At 36.7% G+C, this 21,569-nt stretch overlaps 1 protein-coding gene across 1 annotated transcript in view; it reads left to right on the top strand.

Moving 5' to 3' along the window:
* CCDC172 (coiled-coil domain containing 172) overlaps window positions 1-10,968 on the top strand; it is a 59,408-nt gene extending 48,440 nt beyond the window's left edge. The window contains exons 7-8 of the mRNA XM_055119153.1: window positions 10,016-10,103; window positions 10,933-10,968. Of these exons, the coding sequence (XP_054975128.1) occupies window positions 10,016-10,103; window positions 10,933-10,968 (124 nt within the window). The remainder of the gene's footprint in view (window positions 1-10,015; window positions 10,104-10,932) is intronic.
* Window positions 10,969-21,569: the final 10,601 nt, after the last annotated feature.

Below are 21,569 nucleotides of genomic sequence, written 5' to 3'. Positions count from 1 at the left end.
GGATATATTCTTATATGGCCATCATCAAGATTGCAAGGAGGTGTTTAGAGACTGCTTATAGATTGCTGATGTAAACTGTAGAGCACATTTACACGTAATACAATTTGATATACCTAACTTTATTGCAAACACCTTAAAATATTTATTCCACTTGGCTCAATAGTTGAACTTATTAGTTCTGTATCAAGCAGAATATTTCTGCATTTTAAAAGAAGAGTATGTACAAAATATCAATATTGTTATTTGTGGTAGATAAAAAGAGAAACCACTTACTGGGGTGCCATAAAGGAAGGATCAAGTTAAATGTGGTGTAACCTCTTGGACTATTACATATTTATTTTAAATGGCATTAATTGGCATGCATATTCTGGTGAGGAAATATATTTGATATATTTCTGCTAAGAACTAGGAGGCAAAATTATGTATCTTTTCTATGGAAGCAAAAGACTGCAATGAAATGTATCTACTTTTTTAAAAATTTATTCTTTTATTGAATCACCATGTGGAAAGTTACAAAGCTTTCAGGTTTAAGTCTCAGTTATACAATGCTCGAACACCCATCCCTTCACCAGTGCGCATTCCACTAACAAGAATCACAGTATAACTCCCACCCACCCACCCACCTCCCCGGCCCCCCACCCCGCCTGTGTAACTGATAAATTTCACTTTACTTTCACTTTAAAATATATCTACTTTTTAATTTATTTCTCCTATCTCTTTCGTCTGTTGATGCTACAGTGTCTGGGAGTCACACAGGCTCTTTTGTGTTGCTTCCATCTTTAGGTGTGATGCTCACTGGAGTCACTCTCCTCTAGTTGTGGTGCGCACACATGTTTGCCGAGAGTCGCACACTGGATACAGCCTTCACACATATGATCTTTGAGTTCTGGGAAGCTCACCTTTTGGTTGCAGTGCTCACGCACGTCTGACGGCTGTCTGGATGGAGGTCATTTGAGCTCCCCAGTTCAGCAGTGCTGCCACGCTCAGCCCATGTACCAACACTCATGAGTGAACATACAGCCTTAGGCTTTCGAGGCAAGCACTTTAGCCATGGGGTTACCTCCTCCTCCACTAAATACGCCTAAATTTTTTAGCAAATGAATTTATGTCCTAGAATTTGGGTGAACATTTTCCTTCATTCTCCTATCTCATGCTCATGGAATAGAACTAACATGGTTTACAATTGGCATTCTTCCAAAATCAGTGTAATTTCTGTCAAAATTCTAACATAATTTCTATCTATTTCTATGATATTTCTAACATAAATTCTATCAAAATTTCTTCAAGGAAATAGAAGAAACATTAGTGAATTTTTAATGAAGCCAGAGGAAACCTTAAATTGCCAAAATAATCTTTAGAAAAAAAAACGGACACATCTTGTTCATTACATTCAAACCAACTATAAAGCTTTGCATTAGAATAAAAATAAATGCACAGATCAGTGGAATAGAATTGGTAGCTCAGAAATGTACCATAAAATAAGCAGAATTAATTTATACTGGAGGTGTTTAGAACATGCAATGGAGAAATAAAAGTGTTTTCAAGAGATTTTGTGGAAAAACTTTATCTCTATACACAAAATAAATGAAAGTTTTGGATGCTTCTAAAACCACAGAATACATAGAAGAAGTACGCTGTAATATTGGTTTTATATAGGTCTTTGGGGATTTCTACAACAAGGGAAACAAAAATAAACAAATGAGATTACATCAAACTGAAAAGATTTTTCACTATGAAAGCCACTATCATTAAAATGAAAATACATTCTACTGATGGAAAAAGCTTTTCTGTGTTATAGGTTCAATAAAAGTCTGATACTGAGTTTACACAAAGAACTAACTGAACTTGCCAGCATAAAACAAACAATCCCATCAAAAATGGGCAGAAGAGCTGAATAGGCATTCACCAAAGAAATTTAGGTAGTCTACTAGCCTGTGGAAAATGCTCATTATCAATTTCTTTCCAAGAAAATATAAATCAAAATAACAATGAGATATCACCTAAGACCTCTGATAATGGTCTGTGTTTGCAAAGACCAGAGAAAATATTGGCTGGGGAGAGTAGAGAAAAGAAAAGGGGCTTTTTTCATCTGGGCTCAGGCCTCCCGAGCACTGTGGGATGTGGCTTCTATGGAATTGTATTCAAAAGAATCCTGCCATTTTCATCCAGAAATTCTATTCCTAGGTATCTATCCAAAGGGCACAAAATTACTAATTTTGCCTACATATGCACTCCTCTGTTTATTGCCATGATTTTTTTCTACCTAAAATATAGAAATAATCCAAATACCCAGTGACAGATCAGGGACAATCAGTAGATTGCTTTGGTGTGAGTGTGATGTGATCACATATGTCTTACTCCTAAAATACAGTCATGTGAATCAGTGTAGTTCAAAGTAATACCAATTAATCAGTTCAAAGTAATACCAATTAAAATAGTAAGAGTAATTTGGAAAATCTCATTTTAAATTAAAGTTCACTAAAAAGGAGGTTAATAAATTTTTAAGTTTAATTAATGAATCACGATTTACAAAGTTACTGATAGTTGAGTTTGGGACATACAATATTTCAACACTAATGTGTCAACTCCCCTCCACCAGTTCCCATATTCATCCCCGCCCCCACTCCGCCCCCTCCCTCCCTCTGCCTGCCACCTCAACCAGCACGGTCCATAGTTTGGTGGTCGCAGCTTAGATCTCATGTTTTCAGTGCTGTTGAGTCTGTGCTCTGGGTATATAGCTATACTGCTCTCCCACAGAGATGAATAAGTTTTTTAAGAAAGAAAAATAAGGTACCAGTTCTGCTCTCTGAACTTCGAGGACAGTTCTACAGCTAAAACTGAGTGAGCTTTTTACATAAGACTTTGCCATGGCACTGGAAGGTGGCGTCAGAAATCCAAATCTAGAGAAATCATAAGAACGCGTGGAGGAAAAGTTCTACTAAACCCGCTGGTTCTGTGGGCTCATCCTCTCACCTGAGGATTCAGAGGAAGGTGACACTAGCCAGGTAAACTGTCCGTTGCTGTGCAGTGACATGAAGGGCCTCCTCCACCCAGCCGGGCAATCCATGCAGGCACTGAAGCATGTGCCGCAGCTCAGGCCGCCTGCGAGTGTATTAATATTCATACCATTATCATCCAGCCTCTCTCAGAGCGAGCAACAGCAATCTTTTCTTTTAAGTGCAGATCTAAATTCTACTGCTTGATTATAAGCTGAATAGGGAAATGCTCCTTATAATTCCTTCTAAATGCCCTCCTAATATCAGTAGTCTCTCATTCTTTATTGTGAGCTAACTGAAAGGAAAAGTGGTCACCGCCCCATTCTGACGGGCATGACGGGTTTTATATAACCTTACTGCATTTGAACTGAAAAGAGGGAGGAGAAAGTATTGATAGAGTGGGAAGAAAGAACTCTTAACATTTTATAAAAAAAAATAAGTTTATTAGAATGAAGTCTTAATTTCGTTAAGACCATTGTATTCACAGTACATTCCAACTCTCCATTTTACCTTCCTTTGTTAAAATGTTTACTGCAAGGGATTTTATGCTTGTGTAAACATCTGATGCTCATATTTAACAGCTTGTCTATGTATCCGACTTTATAATTCTTTCAGAAGTCCTGTTTACTATTTAATTCCCAAAAGCTTATCGCACAATAAACTTTACCTGGAAAGAACATGTTTTCCCATCCCTTTCGAGAACCGCACTCTTAGGGGCACCTTGATATTGAATATTGCTCTTTAGTGGATAGAAATGGTACCTATGCCATAATGCATGTGGAAGTGCTAAATCATTTTATTTAACACTTAGAACTCATAGAATCAATGTGGGAAGTTACATATTTTCTAGCAATGTATCCATTTCATTTCATATATTTCAAATTGATAGTGGTTTTTGTAGAATGCCCAAGATTTATTTTAAAAATAGAACTATAAGTAGTTCAGATTACACCTGTGAATGCTTTATTCATGTATCTTCCCATCTTTCTATCTGCATCATTTTAGGTTTAGTTGCAGATGACAAAATTTCATCCTTAAATACTGTGACAGTTCTTGACAGTTTCTACATCACCACAACTAACACACTAAAAATTATCCTCACTAGAGCACTGTCATCATATTTGGCGTTTATATTCAGTTCTCCATTTATATTAATAGTGATTTTTATAATTAATCCTCATAATTATTTGGAGTCCAGGCCAGTTCTTTTATAGGATGTCTCTCAAATTGCATGCATCTGATCCCTTGAGATTAGATTCAGGTAAAACATCATCTGGAAGGATGCTTGTCCACAGAGCATTGTATCAGAAGCTATACAATATCACTTTATTTGTTTCTTTTTTTGTAAAGTTAGGTGTCGTTTCATAGTTACAATTATGTCTGCTAATTTCTCCAGGACGAAAACACTCTTGACTATTGGTAATTAATATGTGATTTAGGGGACAGTTCTTTTAAGGCTTGTGCTCTGAGACTTTTCCTATTATGACTTTTCACCCAGTTATTTCATTTCAGTATCCATTAATGCTTCTTCCCTGGTTCATTTCTTCTAGCAGTGTCTACAAAATGGTGATTTTCTAGTAATGGGATTTCTTAGTTTATAAAATTCTGTTTCAGAAAGTTCCCTTTTCCCCTCCCCGCTCTCATTAGTATCTTCAGATTTTCTATGGATTAATGAACTTCTTAAAAATTTCATGTGTTGTTATTCATTATTATTTTTATAGTCACATTATCCCAAATATTGGCCAGAGGTATAACCTTAAAATTTATTTCTCTTGTTTCTCGACAAGTTCACATTAGTCTGGGGGGGTGGTTTGTGGGATTTTTTTTTTTTTGTAATCACTTTCTGGTGCAATAGATATTCCAGATTTGCCTTATATTTCACTTCCTTCAATCCTGGAATTGAGGATTTCTTCCAAGAATCTGGTATCTTTTCACTGAAAATGGTACTCTGAAGCTCTATTTAGCAGACTAGAAATGTTCATTGTTGCCGGGTGCCTTTGCTTCTGAGCACTTCACATGGACAGAAGTAAAAATCCCACTTTGTAAAAATCAGCAGTTTGTACTGATACCTTCTAATCACATGAAAAGCGAATCACGAAATCCCATTGATCGTTGATTTCTCGAGCGGGCTCACTAACCTCCCCATTCTTCCTATCCCTGAGATTTTAGAAGCCTCTCTCCACTCGGCCTTCCCAAAGATGCAGCATTGCTCTTTTTGGCTCTTTTAGGGTCAGGGGAATGAGATCCAACTTGTTCCTGGCTTTAGCATATGAATACACCACGGGAAGCTTGAGAGGCTGTCTCAAGTGGGCAGGAAATTCTCAGTAGCTTGCTAGTTTCTCCCAGAGGGAGAAGTAGGTTATAAGATACTGTGCGGTCACGAAGCAGCCCCACGCTTCTGGGAGCTTGCTTTTAAGTCTCTGGATCTTGGCCATTGATGGGATTACACACACCTGGGTTCCTCTGCCAGTACCTTCATGTGTGAGGCTTGTTTGAACATGTGGAGAGGGGCCTTGAGCATGGCTGTGCTAGGTTTCGGTGGTCTTTGGCCACTGGGAGCTCTGCTTGGGGCAGGGAAGGAAGCTGGAACCCATCCCCTCTGACGGGCCCGGGGGAAGACAGCCTGGAACTCGGGCAAGAGACTGCCTGTTAGAAGGTATCTAACAGAGATACCTTCCAATACAAATTGAAAATAACAGGATGTGTCTTCTGCTCCCCATTCTATACAGTATTTCCCTTCTCCTAGTGAAAACTCTTGTTCTTAAAATCAACGCAAATTACCCATTTCCTAAGTTCTACAGTTTAGCAAAATAGTTTTAGTGGTATTCTTTTCTCCCTGCTAATAACATACACACAAAATAAAATTTAAGATTCCTTTGGAATTCTTAAGGCCTTTCAGCATATTCCACAGAGGGTGTGCAAACTACAGTGTTTGAAAATTACTAGAATTATCTTTTAATTTTCCTCTATGATTAGAAATTTGAAATACACTTAGGTTTACTATATTCAGTTTGCTTTTAATTCAGGTGTTATCTTGTTTTAAGCTTGATGGTTTTCCCCTCAAACTCATTGATTTAACTTATTTTTTTGAGTATGCAAGATGTCAGTAGGACTCATAAGTCAAAAGCAAATGTAAAAACACACCCACATGAATTTCATTCTGTTCTAAATCTATCCCACCCTAGTTTCATCTACTTCTGTAGTTACCATTTTCAATAGGTTGTGGTTTATTTTTCTTTAATGCATTGTTTTTACAAAAATATATATGTATCTTGTTATATATCTCTTTCACAAATGTAAGCACTATAATCTTTTATATCTATCTGCTCGCATTTAACAATATATCTTGTTAGTAAAAAGATGTCATCTTTATTCCTTCTGTACTGTATAATGTCACATTGTATTGCTATTCTATTTATTCAACAGTGTAAGTATGGACACAAGTTTCTGGCCTTTTGTGATTACAGTATCTAATAAATAATTTTGTGCATATGTTATTTTCTCTTTGTAAGGTAAATTACTGATGTGGGACACCAGGATCAAAAGGAGAATATAAATGTGGTTTTGTTAGATTATTGCCAAATTCTCCTCTATTGAGATTTAACTATTTTGGAATTCTACCAGCAAAATTTGAGTACACCTGTTTCCCACAGCCTCATCCAAGTAGTGTGTGAATACAATTTTGAAGTCTTACCAATATGATAGATGGAAAATTATATTCCTGTATAGAAAATCTGTAAGGTTTTTATTATGAGAACAATTGGGCATTTTTCATATGTTTCGGAATAATTTGCATATTTTTTTCCTGTGTTCTGCCTGAATATGACATTTCCCATTAGAAAAATCAGGGCTTTTGTCTTTTATTTTCCCTTGCCTATAAATTTCTTTGGATATTTGGAATATTAGATCTTTCATCTTGATATATGGGCAGTTATTTTATCCCAGAGTTTCTTTCATCTTTTGACTTACTTTTTTTTTGCTTTGCATTTTTTCAAAAGTGTAAATGAATTTAATACTTCCCTATTACATTTGTATTTTGAGCCATATTTAAAAATCTTCTCGCACAACTTGCTTTGAAAGGCATTTACCCATGCATTCATTTTGTCTTTATAGGGTTTCTATATTTTAACCTCTGAACTAGCTAGGATATATTTTTATATATTCTGTAAAATATATATCCAAATTTAACTTTATCCAAATTATAGTCATAGCAAATCACTATATAGTGCTCCAAATACTATTTATTAAAAGTTTATCTTTCTTCTCTCCAGTGATTTGAGGCGCCGCCATTAGCATGTACTAAGTGGTTTATTTCTGTTTTCTGTGCCCCACTAATCTGTTTATTTTTCAGCACTACACTGTTTTCATTATTTAAGAAAATGGATAGAATGTTTTAATATTTAGTTAGTAGAGCTAGTCACCCTTTGTTTTCCTAGGGCTTTCCTGAAAAAGGAACATCTGAGAGTTTTCTTATAAGTGCTTATATTTTAATACGAGTTTCATAATCTAATATCAGAAAAGGATGTAAGTGTTTTTGTTGGGGTAAAATGAAGTTTGGACTGGAGCAATAGCCCAATGGGTGGGCGTTTGCCTTGCACAAGGCCGACCTGGGTTGATTTCTCCATCCCTCTCAGAGAGCCAGGCAAGCTACCGAGAGTATCCCGTCCACATGGCAGAGCCTGACAAGCTCCCCGTGGTGTATTCAACATGCCAAAGACAGTAACAGCAAGTCTCACAATGGAGATGTTACTGGTGCACGCTCGAGCAAATCGATGAACAACAGGACAACAGTGCGACGGTGCTAAGATGAAGTTTATCTCATTTGGAGATAACATTTCAGAATGAGTGGTTTTGTTTTGTTTTGCTTTGCTTTGCTTGTGGGAGGGGGAGGTTGGTACTCTCAGTGGCTTTTGGTTACTCCTTGATATGTTGAGGGGGAAGTGCACGGTGTTGATTACTCCTTGTCCTGTTGGTGGACTATGCAGTGTCAGGGATTATATGGTGCCAGGGCTGGAACCCAGGGCTTCTGCAGACACAGCCTGTGACCTTTAGCCCTTTGAGTTTCCCCCTCAGCACAGGAATTCACATTTTTCACTTTCTATATAAGGAAAAAGTCATGTTCCTTACCATTAAGGCTTTTAAAATTGTGTCCTAATTTTGTATATTTCCACTTGATTTAATTATTTTGTTGAATTAGTTTTGTCATTAACTCATGTTTTTCAAGTCTGTTGTCAAATTGCTTGAAAAAGTCAGTAACTGTCATTTCAACTTTTTATTTCTCTATTTTTATTCTAGATTAGTTTCTAGAATTAATTTCAATTGTTGGTTTTTCCATCAAAATAGTTTAACGAATTTGATACATTAAGCAACTTTGTTCTTTACAGTAAGCAGATTGACTCAAGGGCCACCCAATAAATAAGATGCTTATATGTGTGTTTTTAATTAGTAGAAAGCATAATAGCTTGTTCTGATTTTTACATATTGCAAGTAAACTTCGAATATTTCAAAGCTCTTTTAAGTACCTCTGGGCATAATCAGATCATTCTACTTGGAAATATTAATGTGGTCAATTATACTGAAGAATTTCTAATAGGCAACCCAACATTAATTCCTGGAGTAAATCCTAATTGGTCTTAATGTATTTTATTTACTTAATGTTATGTTTATTATTTTTACCAGTATTTTATTTAGAAATTTTTATTGGATCATATGAGTGTTTAATATTTTGATTAGGTTTAATAATCATTGTTATTTCTTGCTTAAGAAAATAATTGGCTAATTTTTTTGTACTGTTGACTAATTTTGGCAGTATTAGAATCTTCTGGTATGTGAAGGTTTCTTTGTTTTGTACTAATAGCATATGTACCGTTATTTGAAAATTTCTAAGAATTTTCCATAGAGACTATTGAGTGAGAAAAAAAATGTTGGAAGGGTTTACAACTTTTCAGATAAGAAAGAAGCAAAAGATGGAAATTAAGGGCTCTGGAGAAATAAAAAGAAGTTATACCCTTTAACAATACAACAACTCTTCCAATCTGGAAAATAAGAGCACTATTGATTTTTACTACTTCCTTTAATTTTATAAATGCCAGTTTTCTCAGCCTGGAGACTCGAACCTGTGTCAGCGTCTGCCCACACTCAGTGTCTCTCTTTCTGGGGGTCATTTGCCTGTTTGGTCACCCAGTACCTCCTCTGTTTCATTGCTTTTTCATTCTCTAAAGTAGTAAAGAAAGACTTTGGAGCTGGTTCTGCTGGATTTAAAAATTTCCTTACCTCCTTACATATATACCTCAAGTTTGTAATATCCTCTGTTTCTGCCTGTAAGCATGCCTTGTATACGGCTTTATTTAGTCTTCTACTTGAGACTACTTTTATTTAGGTGGGTATTGTTACCTTATAGAGAACTTCATTTTTGTTACTGCTCTTTTTGGAAGGCAGGTGTATGGAAGTAAAAGCTGCATGCATACAATAAAATTAATCCCCTTAAACATACAATTTTGTTAGTCTTAGCAAACGTATAGATTCATGTACCTACCAGCACAGCCATGATATAAAATACAGTGTCACTACCAAATCTTTTGTTTTACCCTTTTATGTTTATAACCCAAGCCAGCAGATTGGAATGATAGCACAATGGGTAGGGTATTTGCCTTGCATGTGTCTGACCCAGATTCGATTCTTCCGTCCCTCTCAGAGAGCCCTGCAAGCTACTGAGAGTATCATGCCTGCACAGCAGAGCCTGGCAAGCTACCTATGGCATATTGATATGCCAAAAACAGTAATAACAAGTCTCACAATGGAGATGTTACTGGTGCTCACTCAAGCAAATCAATGAGCAAGAGATGACAGTGAATACAGTGAAAGCCAAAGCCAGCAATAATTACAGTAATTTATAGTGTCAGCAATCCACCCTGCCTGAACCTTTATTTTATTTCCTTATTGGGGGTGTTGGGGAGGGTTCTCCCAAATGATGCTCAGAGAGTCTGGGACTAATAGGATGAATATTTCCTTTAAAATAGACTCAAAAAAGAATTAGACCTTTATAAGGATGAAGATATGCAGAGCATTTATGAAGCTCTCCAAACAGAAATAGAGTTTTTGGAGCTGGTAAGCCCTCATTCATTCTTTAATTTCTACTCAGCCTTCTTTACATTTGGTAAGAATTGTTTTACCGGTCTGCTTGTCATTGACTGATATTTTGCCCTTCATGTAGTACGCGTAGATTTCTGTTGGATACTTACAAGCAAACAAAATCAACAAATAAAGTTAAGATAAAAATATAAATCTGTAAATGTTTTGAGTTTTTGCAGAGTTAAATGTTAAAAATAGTCATATTGAAGTAGAATATTTACAATTTCAAAGTAACTAAAATAAATCAAAACCTCCCAACATTTCTTTGACTGAAACTGTTATCAGTAGATTAATGCACTGAAGTAGTTTAACTATTATCATGAGTCCAAGCTTTTTGTTTTCTATAGGTATAAATTATACCTTCATTATATTTGATCCTGAGACTTTTGTGTTATAAATTTTTATGATTGCAAGAACTTTGGATTTAGGTATTAAGAACTTATTTTCTGTGGTAGGAGGACTTTAAATTGTTTTATAACCTTTTTAGTTGATTGTGAAATGGACACAGTATTTATTTTGTTCTGTTTTGGTTGAAGTTATATATAATTAGCCTTAAAGTATGTTTTTAATTAAATTTTAATTTAATGTGTCACATTTTGTCATATGTTTATATTCTATAGATATTAGATATTTTCTGGTTTAAAAATATCTAAATAGGTTATGTAAAGGTTTACATTCTTTATAAAACATTCAAAACAAAATTTAGGAATGTCCAATTGTTTTACTAAATTTACATAAATATTACATAATTCCTTTGTTAAAAATACATTTTTCTCATGAATGTTTATTACATGTTTCTTTTCAGACATTGGCACAGAAAGAGCTTCAGGAAAACCACTAAGAATTAATGACTCTCCAAGATTTTATCAAAGCATCTTAAAAATCAATTCTTTGTGATCGACACTTGAAGAAAATGCATTGCAATAGATCCTTGAGGTCAACATAAAGTCTAGAATGTTCAGAGTTGCTAATATCTAGAATTAGTTTGTCACCACTTTTAAAAATTAGCATTTTGTCTTGTTGCTGGAAATTGAGGGTTCTTGTGTTGTTTGATTTTGTTTCTAAAGGAAAGAAAGGAGAAGTAAACTATGTTCTTAGGCTTCAAGCCCCTGACTCTTTTGTTTTGTTTTGTTTTTTGGGTCACACCTGGCGATTCTCAGGAGTTATTCCTGGCTCTGCGCTCAGGAATTACTCCTGGCGGTGCTTGGGGGACCATATGGGATCCTGGGAATCGAACCTGGGTCGGCCATATGCAAGTCAAACGCCCTACCCACTGTGCTATCGCTCCAGCCCCTAAGTCCCTGACTCTTATGCTGATCTCTGCTTTCTGATGTTTTCTTGGTTACAACTTTCCTTGGGTCAGTCAACCACATGCAGGAAGAAGTGCTCGTATTATTGACACAATTACGGGCTTTTTCTCCAGCAGAGATGTGGTTCTCGCTGAGTCTTCCTTCAGTCATACTTGTTTTCAGAGGTCTTCAGGTGATTTTCTCTGCAAAAGCCACTTGCCATTGCTTTTTCTTTCTTCAACGACTTAATTAAGCTTAGTAGTTTTTCCAGTAGCTGCTACCTGTTGGCCTTGTTCCTAATTCCAGTTCTGGTTAGCCTGAAAGCCATTCCTTCCGGGAAGTACATGTTCTCCTTATGGACACCAAGATTCACTTTTACTGGTGGCCTAAAGTTTTGCATCTGAAAACAATGTACAGTTTATACCAAACATGGATCAAACTTGCTATTCCCCCCAAATACTGAGTGAATACCTTTTATCTTTGTGCTGTTAAGAATCCTGACTAAAAAGAAAAGTGCATTTTCATTAGTTTACAAAAAAAAGTGTTGAATTTATTCAGCAAAGTCCTAGATTGTAAATAAGCAAGGAGAGGAATAAAACCTTCTTGGAGATCCATTTCAACATACTGCATGAAGGGCAAAGAGCGTAGGGCTACACAGTGTAGGGCGCTTGCCTTGCATATGGCCAGCCCTGGGTTTGGTCCTCTCAACCCAGCCAAGAGCAATCTCTGGTGCAGAACAAGGAGTAAATCCAGAGTCCTATTGGGGGAGGCCCCAAAACAAAAGAAAGTGCTGTGTGCAAATATTAAGATCATAGGATTTTGTGCATGTGTGTGTTTGTGTGTGTGCTTATACTTGAGTTAGTTTAATATTAAATATGAGGCATTGTCAAATTCTTATATCTGATGATTTTAAAGTACTTCAGTTGAGTTTCAGAGCAAGACTTATTTCAGTATTGCTGATTTTGTTGTCTATGTTGTTTTATATTCTTAATTCTTTTTAGTTAGCAGTATTTTTAAGTTTTAAAATTTTAAAGATTAAAGTTTTAAAAGTTTTAAAATCCTCCTTTGAGGTTGGTAGCAATGCCATCTACTTAATTTGCATTATCAGAAATTATTTCTGTTTAAATTATTTAAACATTTAGTAGTAAATTATTTTTGCTTAAAAGAAAAAAAACAGCACCAGGGAATTGAGCACTACATCACACTCTATAAATATATAGATATAGTTTGGATTAGTCATGAATCAGTTCTGTCTTATCTTAATACATATAAATGTCTTGACCACATGCAAAATTCAAAGTTTTTAACTATTGTTAAATGTGCAGCATAGTTTTTGTTTGTTTGAGAACCCAGCAGTGCTCAGGAATCACTCCTCACGGGGCTTAGGGGACCCTCTGAGATACCAGGGATCGAACTCAGGTCAACTTTATGCAAGGCAAGCATCAACCCTCTGCACCATCTCTCCAGACCTTATGGCATATTATTAATATGCAGATTGCATTAACACATGCAGATTTTTTTCTTACCCATAATTTTAGTTCATTTTCTGGTAACTAAAATGTTAATGGAGCTAGAAGTCTACTAGCCACTTATTTGCATAACTAACCACACTAGTACATACACAGACTAAACACATGGATACAACTGTCTTTTTTATGTGAATTTCATACAAAACATCTAGACTAAAGATCCAGTCATGAATTAGGATTCATAGGAGTTGAATTTGAATAAAAAGGAAGACAGCATTTTCATCATTTCAAAATGCATTTTTAAATATTTTAACTTTTTTTCAGTCAGGTGAATGATTATTTTAGTACTCCATGGCACACTAATACTGAACACTGCCCATGTGAGGCATGTCAGAATAACGGGGCCTGTTAGAATCAGCATAATCAAAGGAACAAGTTCACTAAACAAAGGAAGTACGACTCACAGTAGAAATCATAGTGTATGAAACAGAACTGTGCCATCAGAATAAAATATCATCAGTAGAGCTTTTAGGGTTTTCTTAAGCATTAGTAATTCATAGAAGTCTTAAGTAGAAAAGATAACTGAAATTATCTAGGTAAAAATATGTCTCAAATTGACTTTAATTACAAGGATTTTTGATCTGTAGAAAGGTGATTTGTACATGCCTTCATCAAGTAACTCCACTAATGTCCCTATACTTTTTTTTTTTTTTGCTTTTTGGGTAACACCCAGAAGTTCACAGGGGTTACTCCTGGCTCGTGGACTCAGGAATTACTCCTGGCAGTGCTCTGGGGACCATATGGGATGCTGGGAATTGAACCCAGGTCAGCCACGTGCAAGGCAAATGCCTTACCCACTGTGCTATCACTCCAACTCCTGTCCCTATACTTTTAACCAAAACTCAGACTAACCCAAATTAAGATAGCTCTTGAGGTCCTGGCGTTGCACTGTCACTCTCCTGTGACAGTCTGAGAAGAAGCGACTTCCTACTTCTCAGCTCTCCATGGGACTAATATTGGGGCTGGAGTGATAATACAGCGGTTAGGGTGTTTGCCTTGCATGCGGCCGACCCAGGTTAGATTCCCAGCATCCTACATGGTCCCCCGAGCACCGCCAGGAGTAATCCCTGAGTGCAAAGCCAGGAGTAACCCCTGAGCATCGCTGGGTGTGACCTAAAAAGCCAAAAAACAACTGTTGCAATCTATGGGGATAATATTAGGATGTATAGACTAGTTTTCTGTATATTGTCTCCTGATTAATGGAACTTTACAGCCAGAGATAAACATTACAGAATATGGGATATGACCATGAAACTTGACAGCTCTTCCTTCCTCTCCTGCCCTAATTTTTGATGGGAGTTTTAAATAAAGCAACACTCAAGGTGTGAACAATCAGGGAGAGTTCTGTATTACTCATCATCTTGCCTATAGTAGTGTATTTTTCTGTAAAACAAGCACCGTAGTACTGTAGCACTGTCGTCCCATTGTTCATCAATTTGCTCAAGTGGGCACCAGTAACGTCTCCATTGTGAGACTTGTTGTTATGTTTTTGGCATATCGAATACACCACGGGTAGCTTGCCGGGCTCTCCGAGAGGGACAAAGGAATCGAGCCCGAGTCGGCCGCGTGCAAGGCAAACACCCTACCCGCTATGCTATCGTTGAAACCACCAAAATCTAGAGAGCACTTTTTCTGCCTTCTTCCCCCCTGGAAATCTGAAAATCATTTGCTGATGGTGGGGTGGGGTACATGGGTGGAGGCTTTCTAGCAGTGGGAGCACTGGTCAGTACTGGGCATGGTAGTCCACCAAGCAGGGCAGGAAGTGTTGAGGGGTAGGGAGAAGAATGGCCATGAAGTGACAGAGATTGCATTATGGGCCTGGTGAATGCAAGGCATATGCTTCAGCACATTCATCAGATTCTTCAAAATCCAAGCTGAAGTCATTGCACTGTATTGAATTGGAATATCATAAAGAAATATCACAAAGCAAGCTCTATTGGGATCTGTAACGTGTTGTAGAGTGGAAATTACGTTGTGCAAAATCTACTAAGTCTCTGACCAGAAGGCCATCTGTAAACCAAGCTGAGTAGCCACAGATGGGCCGCCAGCGAGAACTGGGCCGGCCTTACTCTCAGCCGCAGCTGAGGACAAAGTTCCTTCCTATTTCATTCCAATCAATTATACATAACTGCGTTGCATTATTATAAATAAGGCATTCACTTATAGTCCAGAAAACAGTAGCAATTCAGTGATATGAGAAATAGAAATAATCTGACTTTTAACCCGAGCTATATCTAGGTAAGCTTTGACATTCAAGTACTTAGAGTAAATTTTTTAAAAACTTTTGAGTTGTTTAGTATACTAAAAGGTATTTTAACAGTTGGAAGGCAACTATGCACACTCCTATATCACCAGCACGTCCTAATACTCTGCCTACCATTTAAAGACAACCTATTTTAGGTCAACTTCTATGTTTCTTTTTGACTCCTCTCATTTGTCATCCCGAAAAGCTGAAGCAAATGCATTTGCCTTTCAGGGTCTAGTTCAGAACATTTTCTGTCAAGGGGATTTTTTAAAGAAGAATGTTAACTAAAAATGAAAAACATTTTTTGTCATTAGCCTGAAGCAGGAATTAAGTCTTGGAGTTTTGCAACCTTTTTATCTTTTTTCCTTCCAGTGGTAGAAGGGGAGACATGAGGTTGTCTTGAAAAATCTGCAGGTGGGATGTATGGTAAAGTGCGTCTGTGCTTCCTAACCATTTTGTTTCCAAGTTCACTAAGTTTTTGTTCAACCTGCTCACGATCAAATTGCTCTACCAGCAAAGAAGTTTTCTTTTCTTATTTACGCTACTGACATTTGACAAAGAGTAATATTGAGACAGCATGGACTAGCCCCAAAAGATAATCTAATACCCCCCCCTTGTTCGATAGGGGAGAAGCAGAATCACATATTTGTTGTTCATTGTACTGAGGTCACATTTATCAAAATTTTTTTCAGATTATGGCTCCTTATAAGAACATATTTACTTTGATTACAGGAAGGAAAAAAAAAATGAAGGCCTAACAAAGCAAGCCATGACTGATGGTAAAATGTTCTCCTAGCTGCCTACTGAGAGTATCCAGAGCAAAGCTGTCAGAATAGAAGGCTTATTTAAACAACCGTTTTTGATACACAGTGAATTTAATCTTTAAAAGGCCTTTGGAAAATCAACAGCACCAGAATTCAGATGTCTGTAAAAATAAAGACTACGTAAAAATGCGAAATTAATAACAGTGACTAATATGTGTTGCTATACAAAATGAGGCCCATTGAGTGGGAGAAAAAATGATTTAATTTTTTTCTTACAACCAGAAGAGCTTACACTACTCTATTATTCTAAGTTAATTATTTTCATACTTGTAATAAATTGTCATTCTAATTAGTTGGTAAATAAAATCTTGTTAAAATAAAATCCTCTTAATCTACATTTAATAGATGCAAATACAATTACTAATGAATATTTCTAGATATGGCTTTGTGATTGCTGAATATTTGCATATGCAAACCAGCATTGAACTACGTGGTTGTTGGCTCTGTGTGTGTGTGTGTGTGTGTGTGTGTGTGTGTGTGTGTGTGTGTGTGTGTGTGAACTTCAGGCAAAGAAGCTCCTGGTTGAGTTTAGTGACAAGTGAGGGCAGCTCTCAACTCCGGTGTCTATTAGATTTTGTCAAACACTGCAGCTTTATTTATGAAAATAGTTTTACCCAGTAAACTCAAAGCTCTTTACTGAGTTTTTAGTGCAGATCAAATATGTGCATGTGTGTGTGTGTGTTTTCACACACATATGTATGTGTATATAGTACATATATGGGCTGGAGTGATAGCACAGCGGGTAGGGCATTTGCCTTGCATGCGGCCAACTTGGGTTCGATTCCTCCATCCTTCTCGGAGAGCCTGGCAAGATACTGAGAGTATCTCACCCGCACAGCAGAGCCTGGCAAGCTCCCCGTGGTGTATTTGATATGCCAAAAACAGTAACAGCAAGTCTCACAATGGAGATGTTACTGGTGCCTGCTCGAGCAAATCATTTAATTGATTTAAATGATTTGATTTAATCATTTAAATGATTAAATTTAAATGGGATGACAGTGATACAGTAATAGTACATATATATAATTACTAGGACATATGAATATATGTGTATGTGTGTATATATATGGACATATATAGAGAGAAATATATATATATATATATATAATTATCCCAGTTTTACAAGAGATCTGATTGGTGATCTGATTGGTGTAAGGTCAGAGGGCCCTGGGCAGCTTCATTTACAGACATACAGAGGACCATTAGGCCTCTGTATTAACAGTGTAATTGCTTGGCATTTGGCTCTAACAATCTTAAAATAATATACTTCTTTTGAAAAATTGGTTATAATAAAATTCATGCAACATGTAAATATTAGAAAGTGGAAGAAATTTGGGAATCATTTAAATCACTTTTCTGGTTCTGGAAAACACTGATTAATCAGAATCAGTGAATGTGAATATTTAATTAACCAAGAATATCTTTTCTACTCCTTAAGGAGAAAGGGGAAGATCAGTACAAAACAGACTCAAATCAAGTATTATGGAAAAACTTCACCTTCTGGATAGCTCTTGAAATTAACACCTACTTTCCTATTTTGCTAACAATTTCTACAGATGCTTTTTTTTCAGTGCTCTCCTGCGGTCATTGATAAAGAAATAGCATCTGTAAAAATAAAATACAAAACAATAAAATATTATGTTCATTCTTCTTTGCTAAGTCAGGATTGCAAATTAATAGAAAACTTCCAGAACGATCCATGGGTTAAACTTTTTTTTAATTAACCTGAAATTAGCAATCTGACTCATTTTTTTCCCTTTCCCTTCTCATCTCTGCCTTCATCTATCCTTTATGGCTCCTAACTGCCTCTCAGAACACACATCAGACCATTCTCCTGGCATCACCCATTCCCCAGACAGCCTGCCAAGGAGGCTCCTCCTCCGAATCATTTATTGACTGCTTCTGTCCTTCAGGTGTCAGCTGAAACATCTCCTGGCAGAAGCCTTTCGTTTTGCAGTCAGTTAAAAGCATTTGCCCCCACCACACATGCTAGTTCAGTTCTTTACACAGGACTTTCTGCTTATCGCCTCTAAACTAGAAGTTCTGGGAGAGGAAAGTGTTGCTCATCTTAAGTATCACACTTAGAATTTGCAACAGTGTCAGTAAATATCAATAAACTTATTGAAACATGACTTGGAAACTTATCCTTTTGGCCAGTACTTACTAATTGAGGAATTAAATATAATTTGATTCTCTAGTTAAAGAAAATTAACTAGAGTTAATTTTTCTTCTTGGTTGACTTAACCCTGTCTACCTCTTACTCATTCTGTCTGTTTGATTAGCTGAAAACTGGTAGTAGTAATGTTTACTGATTGTCAGAACCTATCTCTGTAGAACAACCAATAGAAGCTGTGATTAAAAAAACACACACACACAGAAGAAAATAATGATACCATATCCTATAATGGGTGAAGTCTCGGGTCTCTCAATGGTCACTTAAGCTTTTTATTATCAAGCTGATGATTGGCAGGCAATGGTTATGAATGCATACTTTCCCCCAGCAGCTGGAATAGCAAGTGAAAATTGTAAGTTACTTGCAAGCTATGAATGTGCATTAGAGTAGTTTAAAAGCATTATTTCTACATGGTAATAGAAAATTTTGAAATGCATTCATTTCTGACTATGATTTATTTGGTATTTCTCGTCTGAATTACAAAATTTAAGCAATCCTCTTTTATTCTGTACAATATGAATTTAGAAAAATGTATGAGTGCCATCTGCTGGATTTCCCTGGTACTACAGAAACAGTTTTACAGAGGAAGTTTGTAAATTACATCCTTTAGAATATGTCCTTTTCTCATTTCTTTCGTCTTTCCTCACATATCTAAGTATAAATTTGAAATTTATTAATTTTTTTCAAATATATTCATGATACTAATTTTCAACTTAGTATGACATACTTTCAAGAGTACATTGTAATGAGCCCTAAAAGTACATTTTTAATAATATTAAAATATTGGAATAGTTATCCTACTTTTACTACCCTTAAAAGAGCCATATTCATTAAATAAATACATTTTATTTTTTAATTTGCAAACCTCAAGTTTGTAAATTATTTGTATATTTGCCTGATACCACATTAACAGTTGGTATTAATTCCAGTTTGTTACCTATATAACTTGTGGATATGTTGTTAACCTTGATCGTAATCTCAAGGATTTATTCATGAATCAGGTGAAGCACAGTTTATCTGCTTAGGTGCTTTGGAAATTGACCCTTAATCAGCTGTATTACCAGATATTTATTTCCTTTAAAACTTTGCTTAAGTGCAAACAGAGATAAACAAATGGAACTATCTTAAACTAAGAAGCTTCTATACTTCAAAAGAAACAGTGACCAGAATACAGAGACAATCTACAGAATGGGAAAGGATATTCACCCAATACCCAGCTGATATGGGGTTGATATCAAGGACATATAAGGCACTGGTTGAAATCTACAAGAAGAAACCATCAGAAAATGTGGCTATGAAATGAACAGAAACTTTCTCAAAGAAGAAATCCAAATGGCCGAAAGGCACAAGAAAAAATGCTCTTCATCACTAATCATCAGGGAGATGCAAATCAAAACAACAATGAGATATCATCTCACACCACAGAGACTGGCCCACATCCAAAAGAACAAAAGCAACATGGATGTGGGGAGAAAGGGACTCTCCTTCACTGCTGGTAGAAATGCCGACTGGTTCAGCCCTTTTGGAAAACAGTATAGATGCTTCTCAAAAAATTAGAAATTGAGCTCCCATTGAACCAAGCAATACCACTTCTGGGAACATATCCTGGAGATGCAGAAAAATATAGTAGAAATGACATCTACACTCATTGCAGCACTGTTTACAATAGCCAGAATCCCAAGTGCCGAAGAATAGATGACTGGTTAAAGAAACTTTAGTACATCTACACAATGGAATACTACATAGCTTTTAGAAAAGATGAAGTCATGAAATTTGCATATAAGTGGATCAACAATGGAGAATATCATGCTAAATGAAATGAGTCAGAAAGAGATGGACAGACATAGAAGGACTGCACTCATTTGTGGAATATAAAGTAACTGAATGGGAGACTAGCACCCAAGGATAGTAGAGATAAGGGCCAGGAGGATTGCTCCACGGCTTGGAAGCCAGCCTCACATTCTGGGGGAAAAGTCAGCTCAGATAAAGAAGGGACCACCAAGTAAAGGATGCTTGGAGGACCCGCTTGGGATGGGAGATATGTGCTGAAAGTAGACTATAGACCGAACATGATATTATTATTATTAGAGTTAATATGAAATTATTAGCCACTTAATACCTGCTTTGCAAACCACAACACCCTAAAGGAGAAAAAGAGTAAAGGGAATGTGCCTGCCACAGAGGGGGGGGATGGGTTGGGGGTCTTGGGAGGGATGCTGGGGATATTGGTGGTGGAGAATGGGCACTGGTGGAGGTATGGGTACTTGATCATTGTATAACTGAAACATTAGCACGAAAGTTTGTAAGTCTGTAACTGTACCTCACAGTGATTCATTACATTTTTTAATTAAAAAAAACAACAACTTTGTTTAAAAATTCATACATATTTATGATCTATGTATGAATTTTTATACATAGATCATATGTTTTTAGATTTTTTTGAAGAACACTTACAGAATTCTGCCTGTGATAAAAGTATTTTATCTGATAATGAAGGGAAGTTTGGGTGAATACTGACTCTATAAATATATTGCTAATTAAATATTTGATTGTGTCACACATGTCCAATCAACAAAACCTCTCGTTGCTGCCTGAGAATATGTGCAGAATCAGAACCCTCTTTCCACCCACAGTGCCTTGCACAGAGCAGGTGTGCAGCGAGTGTGGTTTCCTGACCGTGGCTCGCTTGTTTCACATACTCAGTGGATGGGGTAGGTGCCATAGGCTGTCCTAGAACCCAACCGTTTTCTATGCTCTTGGCGAGAAGAAGTGTGTCCTGAGATATGGGCTAATTCACATCAGCTTTTCAACACTAGAGATCTACTTTTTATTTCTTTCTCAAATACTTGTCCTAATGATTCTTTCCTCTCAAACAACTCAAATACTTGTCCTAATGATTCTTTCCTCTCAAACAACTCAGATTTATACTCAGTACCACCGTTTGCCATTCACAGCAGCACCGTGAAAGGTGTTCAGAGATAAATGTTCAGAGGGTAAGTCATACTAACACGGGTGCAGTTTTTCACCCTCCCCTTCACTGTTGTTTTTGTTGGTGCTGTGTTGGGATTGTGGTCTGGGTGCACTGGGTTGCAATGCCAGGACTCCACCAGCAGAGCCAGAAATCTCACTCCTAGAACGTGAAATGGTTCCAGGATCTAACTCTTGGCCTCATATATGCCCTTCTACTGAGACACGTCCCAGGCCCATAATATTGACCTTTTGGGAGGAAGTAATGGGAATCTAACACAGGCTCACCACATGTGGCGTGGGATCTGCTACTAAGCTACATCGCCAGCCCTTGTGGGACCATTGGAAGAGGCATCTAGAAAAGAATTATTCATGACAGACTTATAAAATTAAAAAACTGATGCATGTTCATATA

This window comes from Sorex araneus, chromosome 11 (genome assembly GCF_027595985.1).
Source record: "Sorex araneus isolate mSorAra2 chromosome 11, mSorAra2.pri, whole genome shotgun sequence".
Classification (NCBI taxonomy): domain Eukaryota; kingdom Metazoa; phylum Chordata; class Mammalia; order Eulipotyphla; family Soricidae; genus Sorex; species Sorex araneus.
The sequence above is the reverse complement of the archived record's forward strand: the minus strand, read 5'-3'. Positions and strand labels throughout refer to the sequence as shown.